Source organism: Carya illinoinensis, chromosome 3 (genome assembly GCF_018687715.1).
Source record: "Carya illinoinensis cultivar Pawnee chromosome 3, C.illinoinensisPawnee_v1, whole genome shotgun sequence".
NCBI classification, from domain to species: domain Eukaryota; kingdom Viridiplantae; phylum Streptophyta; class Magnoliopsida; order Fagales; family Juglandaceae; genus Carya; species Carya illinoinensis.
Genome location: NC_056754.1, coordinates 11,296,688 through 11,314,019, shown reverse-complemented (window position 1 = coordinate 11,314,019; position 17,332 = coordinate 11,296,688). Strand labels below are relative to the sequence as shown.

Below are 17,332 nucleotides of genomic sequence, written 5' to 3'. Positions count from 1 at the left end.
ATTGGACCAGCCGTTAGCTTTCGAGAGCCGCCGGAAGTCGCTGCACCTGCTCTGTTTTTGCCCCTGTCGCCGGAATCTTCTTCAGCCCAGACCACCACCGTCCGGCCACCGTTTGGCTCGCCGCCAGTCTCGTTCGAACCCCCTCCCTCCGGCGCACCTTCCCACCAAATATCTCCCCCATCCGGCCGGCCGTTTGGCCGGAAAAGCCCTTTGAAGCCACACGGTTTTTCACCGATTCTGGCGCCGTCGCACCACCTCCGGCCACCATCTCTTCACAGCTTCTTCCCCTACCTCTTGCCGACCTAACTCACCTAATTTCGGCCCCGATCCGTTTCCGGAGTAGCTCCCACGAGCTCATCTCCGTTCAGCCCCTTTTTGGCCTTCGACCGCCGTTTCCACCACCACCCACGGCCAAAACTCGTTTCCTTTAGCTTCATAAATATCTCAAGACCCTTCCCTATCAATCCCGAGCTTTGGTTTGTCCTCGTTCGAAAGTGGGTAATTTATTACCCACGGCAACAGTGTAAATTACACTGTTACGTTGCTTTTCCTCCGCCGTTTGCAACGCCGCTTGTTTTCTAAAATTGCCATATAGCGCTGTAAGTATTTTCCAAACTCTATTTTCAGATTTTAATATATATTGCTCATTCAATTATTTACTGTTGATGGTTGTTGATTCCGGACTGAGTCCGAGGAGTTTCGGGGGTCGGATGGATGGAGGACGGAGTTGCCTGTTTATTTGATTTATGATTGTTGGATTATTTTATTATGCATTGTTATGGCATTACATGGTGCATGCACGTGTGTTTGTGGATTTATGTGAAAAGCCTGTGTATTGGCGTAAGTGTATTGCGGGTGCGTGTGTATCACGAGCCCAAGCCGGGATGGGTTATTATCTCGGTGGAGCTCCTCTGGTCACTCGGGAGCGGAATAAACTGAGTGATGTCCCCTGAGTTGTCGAGAGCGATGACGGGAGCGGGGCTAGGGGATGCTTGGCTACGAACGCGCCGGGCGCGGAACCGGGCATCGCCCTACTCACCGACTCCGTAGCCCTTCGCTGGCGAGGGTTAGAGGATGCTTGGCTACGAACGCGCGGGGCGCGGAACTGGGCATCGCTCGTCAGGTGTCACATGCGTGGTGGTACTCTACGGTGTGACACTGGAGCCAGAGTGTGCGGATGACCCCTAGGGGAGGTCATGGTGTATACGGTTAAAATTGGATAATGGTTTGTGAGGCCAAATGGGACTTTTGGCGTGGGCCAGATAGACTTCTGGCGAGATATTGGGCCAAATGGACTTTTGGCGGCCAAATGTGACTTTTGGCGTGTTTTTCGGAAAGGATATGTTTTTGGGCCAAATGGGATTTTTGGCGTGTGTGGAAAAAAATTATGTTTTATGGGCTTTGTGCATTGGGCATGTTTCATGCATATTGTTTGAGTCCTATGTGTTTTTATCTGGTAGCGTTTGGGTTTACTTACCTGCGGAACCATTTGTGGTTCCGTAGCTTTTGGTGCAGGTGATGAGGATGAGGAGGAGGAGGCTGAGCCCGAGGATGCGGCTCCGCCGGGTTGCTGATGATATGTTTTATATTTGTTTAAAACTGTATTTGGGTTTTTGTAATATTTTATTTACGTATGTTTTAAACAGCTTGTATTACATTAAGAAAAAAATTCTGGTACTTAGTTATATGACTTTCGTTATCCGCTGCGTTTCCTTTTGCACATTTGTTGCCTTTGCACACACTTGGCACCCGTCGATGGGATGGTGACCCGGGTTGTCACCATCCGGATGTCTCGATTTCCCCGTGTTCGGGCGTGGAGATTTGGGGGCGTCACAGGTGGTATCAGAGCGGTTCGGCTCTGGGTAAAACCATGCGTCCCATAGGTGGAGTACCAGAAAGTTTTAAAAGCTGGTGTTAAAATTATTTTAATTTATTTAAGTTGAATTGTTTTTCTTTATTTGATTCGATTTTATCTGATTTGAATTTATTTTATTTAATTCCATTTGATTTGGTTTGGTTTGATTTGATTTTATTTGAATTGCAAGGATGTTGTTTATTTGTTTTATTTATTTTGTTTTAAGTTGTTTTGTTTTGTTTTGTCCGGAGTTAAAGTGGGATTGAGGATTGTGCTATGGCAGGAGGACGGTACTATTGAGAATGTCGTTGATAAAAAAAAAAAAAAAAAAAAAAAAAAAAAAAAAAAAAAAAAATTAGTGAAGTAGGGTTGAATTTTATAAAGGTGGGTTACTTTCATAATATTGTGGCTAGAAGGGAACGACATGGATCAGGCAATTTCTTGGGAGTAGGAATGTAAGTTGCAACTAAGGAGGGGAGTTAGCTTTAAGTCGCTTAAGATGGTTGAGGTCTTAGGTTTTGTAGAATTTATTTAATGAAGCTATAGAATAGGAGAGTGTAGGTTCAACGAACTTTAAGGATTGGTTTAAGATAATTTTATCTAAGGTTTGAGGCCTTATAGATTTTAGGAAATAAGATTTTGGTAATTAAGGTTTTAGGTTCGACAAGCTTTGGGGGAAATAATTAAATTTCAAGTTTTGAATTTCGCTGATTCGGATGAGCAATTTGGTGGCAATTGGGGCTTTAGATTTTACAAGCTTTTAAGGTGAATGATTTGGATTAAAACCACCAATCTTGAGAATTTCAGAAAATGATTTATTATCTATTAATGTTTTAGAATTTGAAAGATTTGGGAGTCGATTGTTCTATTATGGGATGTAAGTTCCTTGATCTTAGAAGTTCCGGAAGATGATTCTTATTTGATTAAAGGTTTTAGAATTGCAAAGTTGAAGGACCAATTTATAATAAGAGTTGAGTTCTTAATTTTACAGACTTGGGGTGCTAGCTTGATCCACTCTGGAGAGTGATTAGTTTGCAACCATTAAAATGGGGTTGATCAGAGTTTAGTTAATAATATGAAATTTTTCTGGGGTACATTTCTTTGAGAATGGAAGGTAATGATTTAGCTCATATACTTCTTTGAGGATTGTAGATATTGACTTAGTTCAGAAAATGACTATTGTTAACTCGAGGTTGTAGTAATCGATTTTAGGAAATGATTTTTGTCGGTTCGGAAGATATAGATCCATTGAGGTTTTGGAAGCAATAGTTTAATTGTTGGCATTGAATTCGATTGAAGTTGAGACCTTATGTTCTTGAGACTTTTGGGAACGGATTATTAGCAGGTTTAAGGTCATTTTCAGTACAAAGCTTTGAGCGATAACTATTTGCTGATGTTAAGGGTATAAGTTAAGCAGATATAGGAATTATTCATGTTGATTTGCGGATATAAGTCCAGATGATGGAAATAGTAGTAATGGATTACTTGTACGTTGGAATGAATATTGGTTTCGGCTAAGGACGTATGAGATTGACACGTGATAGTGGTGAATCGATTGGAGCGTTCAGTCGAAGCGTGTTACTCAATGGAATGTGGGTTGGCAATAATTGTTATAGCTCGAGGTTATAGTGACAAGTTTTAAGATTGATTCATACCGAGTTGAGGATAATAGATGATGCAGGTTTTGAGAAATGAAATTTTGTTTATTTTGGAGGATAAGGTACGGATGTTGGAAATGGAAGTGATGGATCACTTATACGTTAGAATGATTATTGATCTTAGCTAAGGGTACATGAGATCCATTTATAGTGGTGGTGAGGGTTTATGGATTTCGGAGAGTACAAATCCTAGTTTTTTGGCTTGAGAGAAGTGGCTTTGGTGAGTACTGAAGTGGGTTAGATGTGATAGTATTAAATTCAATAGATTTTAACTTCGAGTTCTTGGTGAGTTGATCGGAGTGTACAGTTAAAGTGGGTTACCAATTGGAGTGATGGTTGGCATTTATTGTTGAGACTATCTTCAAGAATTAATTGTGACTTGAGGTCACACAGGAATTTAAATTTGAGGCTATACTTTCCTTCGGAGTTTTGAGTGTCCAGTTGGGAGAATTATAGATTTTTTTATTTAACTTGAGAGATTGTTGGGTCGCAATGTGTAGTGGATAATAAAATCTTGAAAGTGGAAGCTTGGGGATCAACGGTGATTAGCCTAAACAGGTACGTGAGGTAATAAGCAGTAGGAGTTAGGAGGGTAGTGCAATAGTTTTGATGGATTGGAGATATGTACAGCATGGCCTATCTTGAGATTTAATTTTGTATGCAATTGAAGGAAATAGTCGTGCTACTACTAGGATTATGGGAATGGAAGTAGGTAAGTGAGTTTTCAAGAAGAGTTCATTAAGGTTATGGTGAATTCAATCGTGGTTCGTAGTGTGTTTAGTCATCTCTAAATTTAGACGATATTCAGAATTTAGGGGATGATTTTGATTTGATTAAGGTAGCTAGAGATAATTGAGGGATAGGAGTGATGATTCATGATTTTGGGAGATTTTATTTTCTATCAAAGTGTGGTAAAGGATTTTCTTGCTTCCAGGTGTTAGAGTTAGCTTGTACTCAAGGGTGTTAATTTATGAGGATATAGTCTTTTTACATTTTGGCGAGTTATCAGAGTGCGCACGGAAGCGTGATATTTTGGAGATAATTAGGTGTTTAAATCTTGTGCTGATTTTGAAAAATTAGTGATGACTTGAAGTTTTAGTAAGAAGTTAATCATTTGGTTGTACAAATTATGTTGATTGATGGTTTATTTTGGAAGTGATTATTAGGTTACCAAGAGAGTGTATAATGAAGGTTTGGAGGTTATAACACAGGAGCTGATTGAGGTTAACACAGTTTATTGTGGAAAGATACTAATTGTTGGAATTTACTTGGGTGCGGTTTTGAAATTCTTGTGGATGTAGTGATTTCTGTTTATGTGGCCACTTTAAAAGTTCTAGACGTGATGCGTCTCTGGGAGATTAGTGCAAATGTGATGGAATTGCTTATAGGAGTATATTTGGGGAGAGCTTTATTCATACTTATGTGGAATTGGTTGATGGTATCATTTTCTTAAAGTATAATCTGAGTTGTATATTGTATTCTGCTTGGCGCTGATGGTTGATCTTGCAAATTTCGAAGACGAAATTTGTTTTTAAGGAGGGGAGGATGTGACGACCCGCTTTTGAGTGTATTTTCGCTGAAATAGTTGTTTTTATTTTAATTAATATATTAGTTTATTATTTTAATTTACATGCGTTTTAAAATTGGTTTTTAATTTACTTGATGTTGTGTTTTATTTCTTTTAGTTGTTTTGTGGTTTTTAATCTCTTTTCGGCAGTTTGTTTTGTTTTCCCGGAGTGAGGATTGGACCTCATTTCTTTTCACATCTTTTTTCTTTTTCCTTTTTCTCTTTCCTTTTTCTTCTTCTTTCTTTTTTTTTTCTTTTTTCTTTTTCTTCTCCTACTTTTCTTCCCGTGCGTCGACCCCTCCCCCCCCGTGCGTTTTTCTCTCATTTATCCATCCCGTCGCTGCCCCTTTGACCGGCCGGTTCTCCGCCGTCCGGCCACCGTTTGATGCACCGTCACCACCATTCTCTTCCCCTTCCACCATAGATCATCCTCACCAATTTTCAGAGCCATTGGACCAGCCGTTAGCTTTCGAGAGCCGCCGGAAGTCGCTGCACCTGCTCTGTTTTTGCCCCTGTCGCCGGAATCTTCTTCAGCCCAGACCACCACCGTCCGGCCACCGTTTGGCTCGCCGCCAGTCTCGTTCGAACCCCCTCCCTCCGGCGCACCTTCCCACCAAATATCTCCCCCATCCGGCCGGCCGTTTGGCCGGAAAAGCCCTTTGAAGCCACACGGTTTTTCACCGATTCTGGCGCCGTCGCACCACCTCCGGCCACCATCTCTTCACAGCTTCTTCCCCTACCTCTTGCCGACCTAACTCACCTAATTTCGGCCCCGATCCGTTTCCGGAGTAGCTCCCACGAGCTCATCTCCGTTCAGCCCCTTTTTGGCCTTCGACCGCCGTTTCCACCACCACCCACGGCCAAAACTCGTTTCCTTTAGCTTCATAAATATCTCAAGACCCTTCCCTATCAATCCCGAGCTTTGGTTTGTCCTCGTTCGAAAGTGGGTAATTTATTACCCACGGCAACAGTGTAAATTACACTGTTACGTTGCTTTTCCTCCGCCGTTTGCAACGCCGCTTGTTTTCTAAAATTGCCATATAGCGCTGTAAGTATTTTCCAAACTCTATTTTCAGATTTTAATATATATTGCTCATTCAATTATTTACTGTTGATGGTTGTTGATTCCGGACTGAGTCCGAGGAGTTTCGGGGGTCGGATGGATGGAGGACGGAGTTGCCTGTTTATTTGATTTATGATTGTTGGATTATTTTATTATGCATTGTTATGGCATTACATGGTGCATGCACGTGTGTTTGTGGATTTATGTGAAAAGCCTGTGTATTGGCGTAAGTGTATTGCGGGTGCGTGTGTATCACGAGCCCAAGCCGGGATGGGTTATTATCTCGGTGGAGCTCCTCTGGTCACTCGGGAGCGGAATAAACTGAGTGATGTCCCCTGAGTTGTCGAGAGCGATGACGGGAGCGGGGCTAGGGGATGCTTGGCTACGAACGCGCCGGGCGCGGAACCGGGCATCGCCCTACTCACCGACTCCGTAGCCCTTCGCTGGCGAGGGTTAGAGGATGCTTGGCTACGAACGCGCGGGGCGCGGAACTGGGCATCGCTCGTCAGGTGTCACATGCGTGGTGGTACTCTACGGTGTGACACTGGAGCCAGAGTGTGCGGATGACCCCTAGGGGAGGTCATGGTGTATACGGTTAAAATTGGATAATGGTTTGTGAGGCCAAATGGGACTTTTGGCGTGGGCCAGATAGACTTCTGGCGAGATATTGGGCCAAATGGACTTTTGGCGGCCAAATGTGACTTTTGGCGTGTTTTTCGGAAAGGATATGTTTTTGGGCCAAATGGGATTTTTGGCGTGTGTGGAAAAAAATTATGTTTTATGGGCTTTGTGCATTGGGCATGTTTCATGCATATTGTTTGAGTCCTATGTGTTTTTATCTGGTAGCGTTTGGGTTTACTTACCTGCGGAACCATTTGTGGTTCCGTAGCTTTTGGTGCAGGTGATGAGGATGAGGAGGAGGAGGCTGAGCCCGAGGATGCGGCTCCGCCGGGTTGCTGATGATATGTTTTATATTTGTTTAAAACTGTATTTGGGTTTTTGTAATATTTTATTTACGTATGTTTTAAACAGCTTGTATTACATTAAGAAAAAAATTCTGGTACTTAGTTATATGACTTTCGTTATCCGCTGCATTTCCTTTTGCACATTTGTTGCCTTTGCACACACTTGGCACCCGTCGATGGGATGGTGACCTGGGTTGTCACCATCCGGACGTCTCGATTTCCCCGTGTTCGGGCGTGGGGATTTGGAGGCGTCACAAGATATCTTTTTAGGAACATGTTTATGCCAAAGCCACTTCTTCCAAGGGCAAATGTTTCGTCTTCTATGAATAATCTCCCATGTCAATTTGGTGCTAAAAATTCCATCCGATTTCGGCACCCAGATTAGGATATCCCTGCCCATTCTCACCTTTACTTGGGATGATATAATTTTACTAACACTTTATGCTGGAACAAGCTCACGTAACTACCCTTCATCCCATCTAGCATGCACAAAAACCGAATGGACTTGCAACGACGGAACTCCCCTCACCTCTATAGTTTCTACCAACGGTCCATCCCCCAACCAATTATCATACCAAAAGTTGATCTCCCCACAACGAACCAAGTACTTTGATTTCATAATCAGCAAAGGAAGCGTAGCCATAACCCCCTTCCAAAATTTAGTACCCCGCTGATTACATACTGAGGCCAGATGAGCGTCACCAACATATTTTTTGCCGAAGAAATTCTGCCCATAAAGAGTTCCCCACAAGTAATTTCCAAGCAAATTTCATAAATAAAGAAGATTGCACCTCTGAGAGATCCCAAATGCCCAAACCACCCTCTTCCACCTGCAAACAAATTCTACTCCAAGCAACCCATTTTCGTTTCCTTACCTCCTCCCCAACACCCCAAAGAAAATTAGAGAAAATGGAAATTGAAGCCTTATAAACACCCTTAGGAGGGTTTAGTACAGATAATATTTGAATGTGCATGCTACATAGAACATGTTTGATAAGAATAATTTTTCCTCCGAAGAACAAGAGCTTACTCTTCTAGCCTGCAAGTGTTTTCTACACCTTGAGAAGTAAAGGATCAAATAAACGGATAGTAAGCAGCCCCACGTGCAATAGGACTCTAAGACAATTACAAGGCCATTTCCCCTCCACAAACCCTATAACCCGAAACACCTCAACTTTCCTACTAAGAGGAAATTTTTTTGAAAAAAATATAGAGGATTTGGTAGAACTTACAAGCTAACCTAAGATAGCTTCATAAGAATGCAGCGTTTTTATGATCTACCGAACTGAACTCTTTCCACCATTTGCAAAAACAAGAAGGTCAACCGCATAAAACAAGTGACTAATCATTGCCCCTCCCCCCCCCCCCCCCCTTTCCCCGGGCCCCCAAATGACTGAATGGCTTAATCCCTTTGTTGAACTCTACTCGAATCATATGAGAAAGTATCTCTTCAGATAAAATAAAAATATACGGCGATAAGGGATCCCCCTGTCGAAGTCCTTGAGAAGGCTTAAAGAAACCTTTAACCATCCCATTTATCATAATAGAACATATAGGATAAGCAATATAATTGAAAATAAGATCCCTCCATTTTGCTGAAAAACCCAAACGCCTCATGACTTCCAACAAAAACTTCCAATTAACCCTATCATAAGTTTTCGCCATCTCAATCTTAATCATGATATCCCCCTCCCCCTCCCCCCAAAGCTCGCCTGTTTATACCATGAACCAACTCCTATGCAATGACAATATTATCGAAAATACTACGCCCCTTAAGAAATGACGATTGCTCTTCAGAAATTAATTTGCCCATTAACGGCGCTAATCTATTAACCATAATTTTTGTCAATACCTTATACACCACTAAGCACAAACTTATGGGCCGAAATTTAGCAAAACTATCCGGAGCATCAACTTTGAAAATCAATACAATATTTGTAGTGCAAAAAAAAAAAAAAAAAAGTAGATAGTGGCACTCCGTCAAAAAATTCAATAGCCATATTCAACAGATCTTCCTTAATAATATCCCAAGCATGCTGAAAAAAACTTGCCGCAAACCCATCAAGTCCTAGGCTGCTATCTTGAGGAATTGACCAAAGAGCCTCCTTCACTTCCTCCATCACTGGAGCCCTATACAAAAACAAAGTCTCCTCGTCTGAAATAGAGGGAGTTAATAACTCCATAACCTCCACATCCTCCGAAACCATGGACGTTGACAACAGTTCGTGAAAATAATTCACCGCACCACTATGCACGTCATCTGTTGAGGTAAGAATGCCCACATCTTCAAGTTGAATGTGGTCAATAGTTTTATTCTTCCTCTTGCATTTTAACGACGTATGAATGAACGCCATATTTGAATCACCTTCCTTAAGCCATTTAATCCTCGATTCTTGGCATCCCAAAATTTCTTGGCGATGCAAAATTTGAAGATGTTTCTGCTTACAAAACAGTAACTCAACCTCAACTTGTTGGGAAAAATTATCAATCACATTATGTTCTAGAGCAATCAGATTCTCTTCAATCGCTTTTAACTCCAACTCCACCCTGCTATAGACTTCCACATTCCACTTTCTCAGGACCCGTTTTAATTTTTTCAACTTCCCACTCATCCTCACCATCGCACATCCCGTTACCTCCTACGCCCAGCACTCACGAACCACTTCCAAAAATTTAGAATGGGTACACCACATACGCTGGAATTGGAAAGTTCAAGGACCACTCCGTCTCTCCCGAAGTAACTTAATAATCATCGGACAATGATCCGACGATGTTCTACGCAAATATTCCATCCGGCCATCTGCAAAGGAGGATAAAAATTCCTTGTTAACTAACATTTTATCAAGCTGAGCCCAAATTCTACCACCCCCTAACCTCCCATTGCACCAGGAGAATCGCTACCCAGACAAAGGAATATCCAACAAACCACATGCTTGGATACAATTATTGAACTCCATAATGGCACGAGAAGATCGGAAACTACCACCAATCTTCTCATTCACTGGCTGAAAAATATTAAAATCTCCTCCCAGAAGCCAAGGAGACCCCTCCATTACTAGCTCACCAAGATACCTCTAGAGAAGCAGACACTAATGTTGGAAACAACTAGCATACACAACAGTAGCAAGGACCTGAGTAGCTCCACAAGAAAACCAACAGAAAGAGCCTAATCCATAACAAAAATCAACTCAAAATCAATCCCATCAACCCAAAACAACCATATTTTACCTCCAGCCTCATTGTTATGACAAAAATTTGGAAAATGTAGCCACTTAGCCCAACACTTGCATTTATTAACGGAAATAAATGGTTCTAGCAAAGCCACCACCGATGGCTTATGTTTATTCAAAATAAGCCGCAATCTAGCTCTTGAAGAACAAATACCCCTAATTTTCCAAATAAGAATCAGCATCAATTAATAATGTTTATTAGAACGTGTAATCCTTTCAAGAACTACAGTAGCTTTTTTTTCCCACCCCGAAGTTTTTTAATCGAGATAGAAACATCAATGTCCGAATCATAGCATTTAGCAGCCAACTCTTCCAAATCCTTATCACCTTCCATATCCGACACTAAATGGCCAGGCAGCCTCTCCAACACAAGCATTCAGTCCCCCTCCTCCACTCGTCCATCATCGTCTCTACATAACTCATACTCCAATACTTCATCAATAATTTTTAAAGAACTTCTAAGAGATAAAACTCCCTCATTAAGGTCCTCAAACTCAACCAGGGCCGCTTCCTGCTCAGACTGCTCAAACCAACGATCATTTGGCTTATTCATCTTCAAAGGGGTAACATCCTAATGCACAGAATTGTTCTCAAAATTTGGAACGAACCCACTAACGATTTGCACTAGGTCCTCCCGCATAGACAAGGTGGTATCTAACTCAAGTTCACGGTGCAATTGTTGTTTATAAAACAATTCACCATTCACACTCGCAAAAAGGACCTCCTTCGAGCTCTATTCCATACCTCCGAGGCAGTTACGAAATTCAGCCAAGATTTTCTCCCGTCTAGCTTTTCGCGCATTCACCTTAGCAAGATCACTCTCAACCGCATTATCTTTTTTCACCCCAACCATTTTCCATCCTGCTGTACCTTCATCTTGCCTTTCTTCATCGACTTTTCTTTAGGCCCACACTTAGATTCTAGGTGACATTGTTTTCGACACCATCCACAAAACGATGGAACCACTTCATAAACAACTTCTTGATAATGACTCGACTCGAGTCCTGGGGGCACAACCAAAAATGATGCCAAAGAGGTTTAGACACATCCATTTCCACACAAATCCTCGCCGCTTCTGGTCTCGTAACACAAGCTGTGGCATTTATTTGGAATGATAATAAAGGAATAAAGGAATGATAATAATTTGGAGGAAGCCCTGGCAAAGAGATCCACACAAGGACCAAAGGAGAATCCTCCTCTTCATTGAAATCAGGAGTCTAATTAAAAATACGAAACGAAAACCCTTGAATATCCGCATTCCCCCTCGCCATCACAGTCACAAAATCGTCCTCTGTTGACAATCTAACTAGCATATTACAATGATTTTTCAATTCTCCCACCACTGGCATGGATTTCAAGCTCCAACAATTTTTAATGAATCCCTTGACATGATCCAGACAGGGCCTTTGACGAAGAAATTTCAGCACAACGGAGAATCGAAAAGGTTAACTAATTTAGTGATCTCTATCTTAGAGAAAAGGAAAAATATTTCACCATCATTGAACCATGGCTCTCTAAATGGGAGATCAATCTCTAGTAAAGGTTGAGGCTTCTACACCATGATATCTACATAAAAACTCCATGCAGACACCACAACCATCCCAGATCCCACATTCTTCCCCGCCTTTCTATCCTGATTTGATCCATCACCATCAAAGGCCATACCGGCCGAGGAAGCAGACGGGGCGGCAGGAGGAACCGTGCATGAAACCCTAGGTCACCCCAATCCAAAGAGAATCCTAAAATAGTCCACGTCAACACTTTTTTTTAGATAATACTCGCTCAGATATGGACTTATCTTTGGCGAAATCTAGTGCATTTCACCACCAATAAAGTAGTGGGAAAAAAAAAAAAAAAAAGACATTTTTTCCCATGACTTATAGTGTTGGTGGAGAAAGAGGCTTATCTAACCAATATTATGCCACAAGTCTCCCACGGAAGAAATTGGTGAGAAAATAGTTTTTCTTACCAAGGTTACACTTTTTTCGACCACAGTCTCTCCCAGGTAAAAATAGTATTTGTTGTAGTAACAATAAAAATGAGCATTTATAACGATTTATTTGCGAGAAGAATTATTATTTGTGACGGGTATAATGTGTGATTCCTAACATCTGGCTAATTCCTTAGAAGTGCATTGAGTGTCAAGTCATATATATTAATAATATTTTACTAGATTAATATGAGACTTAGGCATCGTTTGGTTATACATATGAGAGGAAATGAAAGTTGAATAAAACATTATTAGAATATAATTTTTTAATATTAGTTTTGTTTTGGTATTTGAGAATTTTAATTTATTTATTGTATTTTGTGTAAAAGTTTGTGAAAGTTTCAATGATTAGACAAGATGAGATGGCCTGTGTAACCAAACGAGGCCTTAGGTTGTATTTAGCCCACTTCGCTGTTATTCACTACTATTCACAATCTATTAACTACTTTTTTACTACTATTTACAGATAATATGATATCAGCTCAGCATCCAAACATAGCCTTAGTATCTCCAGAAACTCCTAATCTGTGGTTACCTAGTCCTTTTGGAATAGAAAGCCTATTATGATTTGAATTTTTCTTAAATAATAAAATTATATCAAGCTAAAGCTTCATATTGTTGGTCTTCTATCTGGAGCTATCGTCGCAAGGTTGAAGAAGCTGACACAGATTTCAAAGTCTGGAAGAAGCCCCCTTTGAAATCTTCTGGTCCACTTCTTTTATCCTCTGTCCATCCTTCTCTTATGTCATATCTCATTTCCTTTGTGTCACATCTGCTTCTTTCTTTCTGACACACTATCCTTCCTCAACCCTTTCATCCCCTCCTTCCTTCTCTCTTTCTTCACTCCTAATGAGACCCCTAGCCTTGGGCTGGGCTTGGAAAGCCGATATTTTATCCCTTCCAATTGCCTGCGATTTTTAAGAGCAATTTTTTTTTTTTTCCAAAAGAATGCCTTGAGAATCTTTAAGATAAAATATACGATCAAGATAGTCTACCAAAGTCTGTAGAGAAATAATTTCCAAAAGTGGATCCCTGGTTTTTTAGTTCTGCTCGCGATAAGTGATAAAAATTTATGAGTGCAAGACAAGGCGAGAGATGGGCCTGACCGTATTAGGTGAGAGCAAGAACTAGTCTTGGTGAGATAAGCGTGAGGCATGTTTGACTGCGTTAGATGCTAGCGTGAAGCTCGACTTTTGTGGCAGATGAGCTCAACCACGTTTGGTGAGAGTGCAGATCTTGTCTGGGCAAGATAAGAGGGAGGCAAGCTCGACCGCATTAGGTGCGAGCACGAAGCTTGACTTTGGTTGGAGATGAGCTTAACCAAGTTTGGTGTAAGCGCATAGCTCATCTTGGCAAGATAAGAGATAAGTAGGAGGCAAACTCAACCACATTAGGGGCGAGCATGAAGCTCTGCTTTTATGTACGTGAGATAGGTTGGGCAATCAAGTGACTTGCCTATCTATGGAGTGCTTGGGATGTCGAGCGATCCCTGTCCTTTCTCGCCTGTTGACTCATTATGAAAGAGGTGATATGGTCGGAGAGCTAAAAGACTTGACCCATTAACTCAAAGGCCCATTAACTCAGAGGCTCATTCTCAAAGACAACCCACTAGCGACGGTAATGGCACCAATGTAAATACTCGACATTTTTTGGAGGACATGTCATCCAAGAATAATGTTGGGCAGCCAAAAGACTGGACCCACGCTTCATCGTGAGGCAAGTCAGGGCTGCCTTTAAGACTAGACCCGCCTATTGATCCTCAATGGGAAAGTAACGTAGACGGGCAGCTAAAAGGTTGGACCAGTGCCTTGCCATGATGAAGGTGGGGCAGTAGAAAGGTTGGACTAGCGTATTGACTCTCACAGGGATGGTAAGTAGTCAGGTGGTCAAGAGGCTGGACCTTCACCTCACTATAAGGGAGGATGGGTAGTCGAGAGGTTGGACCCGCCTGTTGACTCTCATGTGGAGGGTAAGTAGTTAGGCAGCTAAGAGGTTGGACCCGAGCCTCACTATGAAGGAGGTCAGGCAGTCAAAAGGCTGGACCCGCCTATTGACTCTTGGGGAGGATAAGTAGTCGGGTAACTGAGACTCTGGATGAGCACCTTGTCATGAAGGAGGTCAAGCAGTTAAAGGCTGGACCCATCTATTGACTCTCACGGGGAGGATAAGTAGTAGGGCAGGCTAGACCCACGCCTCACCGTGAGATAGGCTGGCAGTTGAAAGGTTGGATCCACCTATTGACTCTCACAGTTAGGGTAAGTAAAAGATGCTTGACCATGCTGCAAAATCCAAGTCGGTTTGTGTCAGTAATCCTCAATCACAAGTGTGAGATTTGCAAACCTGATTCATCTTGCTGGAGTGTGGAAAAGGTCTAAGGTATGCCAACGAGGCCTGTGGGCAGTCATGTTTCAAAGATGACGAAGGTCTGAGGTGCCCGCATGCATGTTAATGCCAAAAAATTGATTCTAATGGAGACATATTAAGACATCTGAGTAGTGCCTGAGTGGGGTTGTGTAGCCTTTGTTTCACGCCACAAGAATCTATTATGTTTGTAAAACTGAAATCGACATAAGTTTTGAAGGAGACAAATCGGGGTGTTTTAGCCACTGTAGCCGATCTTTGCTTGACTGAAATTGTCTGCTGCCTGTTGTTGTTTCTATCTTCTCTCTTCTTCTTGTCCTTTTTTTAAATAGCTTGTCTGGTGTTAGCTATGCGGCTTTGACTACCTTGGTTGACCATTGCAAGGAACATGCAACGTGTGATCATCGCTACATCTTTCTTGGTCGTGTAACTTCCTTAGTGGGTAGTTTTGACAGTGATGCTCAAGGTCATCGTGTTTGGACACCGTCACTACGGAGCTATGTGGCTGGATAACCACCGAGGCTGAGGAGGATGTGTCTGTGAGGGGTTGGTCGAGATGGTGTTGCTGCTGGTGCATGGCGTTAGCTGAGATGCTGTTGTTGCTAGTGCATGGCATAGGCTGCTTGCTGGCACCTGGCCGAGATGGTGGTTGCTCGCTGCATGGTGGCAGATATGCTGATTGTCCGCTGCATGGTGGCAATGATGGGTTGGTTCACATGGTATTGCTGGTCGAGTGAGAGGTGCTCAGCACTAGGTGGCAAAAATGCTCATGATGGCCAAGAGGACTTCTAGCCAACAGTTCTGGTGATGACTAGCATTACCTGCCAAATCAAGGTGGTCATAGGGGAGTCTCCATTGGTTTCACGCTGTTGGTCGAGCAGCCCCCTAGTGGCTTGTCTCACTAGTGGCAGTGAGGAGCTTTGAGGCAGAGGTGCCCCGCTGGCCAAGGACCACCTTCTTGGCAGTAGAAATAGTCAGTGACCCACACGGTGTCTGGTGGTGGTTGAGCGGGTGGTTGCTTGTGCAATGCGGGATGGATGTTCGTTGGGCACATGGCGGTGCACATCCATTGCCTATCGTTTATTCTCCATGCATGTGGACACTCTGTTGGGAACAGACAAAGCCGACGGTCCACACGGTGGCCACTAGCGCCCTTAATGTGCCACGGTTGGGCTGGAACGAGTGGTTTCAGTCATGTCCAACCCGGTACATGCAGTGCGCATGGCGGGTGCCCCTGTGGTGGGCGGTCGAAAACCACCCCAAAGTAGACAAAACATGCCAATGGTCCACACCAATGTTTTGAATACCGTACCGGATGGCGTACCGGTCAAGGCACTGGAACGAAATATTTCGGTACCGGTACCGTTTCGTGTACCGTTTCGGGATAGTCGATATATAAATAAATTATATATATAAATATATATATAAATTATATTTCAAAATAATAATTTATATATGAATAAATTATACATGAATACATATGTATATATAAATTATAAATAGTCTAATATGAATTGGGGTAAAAAAATAAGATTATAACTTAAAAAAATGAAAAAAAAAAAAAAACATGAAGGCCGAAATACCGAAATACCGGCCGGTACAGGCCGGTACACAGGCCGGTACAGACCGAAATACAGGCCGGTACGGCCGGTATTTCAGCCGGTACGAAACAGGTACCTTACCTGTACCAGCCTGGTGACCGGTATGGTACAGTACCAAAAACTATGGTCCACACAGTGGTCGCTAGCACCCCTGTCTTGCCACGGTTGGGCCACGACCGAGTAACCGCGGCCAACTCTTTCGGGTTTACAGCATGCACCCATGAGACCTCTGTGCATGGAACTGTGAGTGCCATGCATAGTTGGGACATGCAAGTGCACAGTGCTTAGGACATGAGACTTGCATGCATGTCTGCATTGTGCATTTAAGTGCAGAGTAAACTACATGGGTGAGGGAATGTTTATTCTCCCAATTTTTGTGACAGTATTATCCATAAAAATAAAAGTAAAAAGGCCAAGAATACTTATCTGGAAAAATTCCATCTGCTCATTTGGAAATTATTTAGCACACTAGAAAATCGTCATTCTCCCACTTCTGGTGTCAAAAGTAAATCAAATCCCATAGATTGTGCCAACTGTTAATGTCTAAAAAACCACACAACATGTTGCAAGTGGAGAAATGGGCATTCCCAGCTCGCTACGAAGATACGAGCCTCGATTGGCATGGTTTGGAGGCTCCGACGAAAGTTTGATGCGGTTATATGGTGTCTGTATGTACATCCATGGCAATGAACAAGAAATAAATTTAGACAAAATAAAAGAAATAGAGACACATAAATTTACGTGGTTTGGTATAATGCCTACATCCATGGGTCATTTGGGTTGGAAGACAATCCACTATAATATGATTGCTTTACAACCTCTCATAGTCTCTCATCTTGTTGTACAATGGACATGAGAGATATATTTTATAATGAAAATCTTCTCTCAAGAGCTCTCATCATAAGGTTGAATAAGTTGAAGTATGGAAGAAGTCCCCCTTGAAGTCGTCTTGTCCACTCCTTTTATCCTCTATCAATTATTCATTTATGTCACATCCCCTCTTTTCTTCCTGATACACTATTATTGTTTAGCCTTTTGTCCC

General features: G+C 42.3%; 1 protein-coding gene across 1 annotated transcript; it reads right to left on the bottom strand.

Annotated features, from left to right (window-relative positions):
- Positions 1-7,571: 7,571 nt before the first annotated feature.
- LOC122304473 lies at positions 7,572-9,729 on the bottom strand. Its single transcript, XM_043116745.1, has 2 exons — positions 9,160-9,729; positions 7,572-7,835 (listed from the first exon to the last, which is right to left on the bottom strand). The coding sequence occupies exons 1-2, from the start codon at positions 9,727-9,729 to the stop codon at positions 7,572-7,574; spliced, it is 834 nt and encodes a 277-aa protein (XP_042972679.1).
- Between the last annotated feature and the right edge of the window lie 7,603 nt (positions 9,730-17,332).

Coding starts and splice junctions, on each gene's coding strand:
- LOC122304473 (XM_043116745.1), bottom strand. CDS start 9,729: ATGGTGAGGATGAGTGGGAAGTTGAAAAAATTAAAACGGGTCCTGAGA. Junction 7,836..9,159: donor TAGGACTTGATGGGTTTGCG/GCAAGTTTTTTT, acceptor CTTTATGGGCAG/AATTTCTTCGGCAAAAAATA.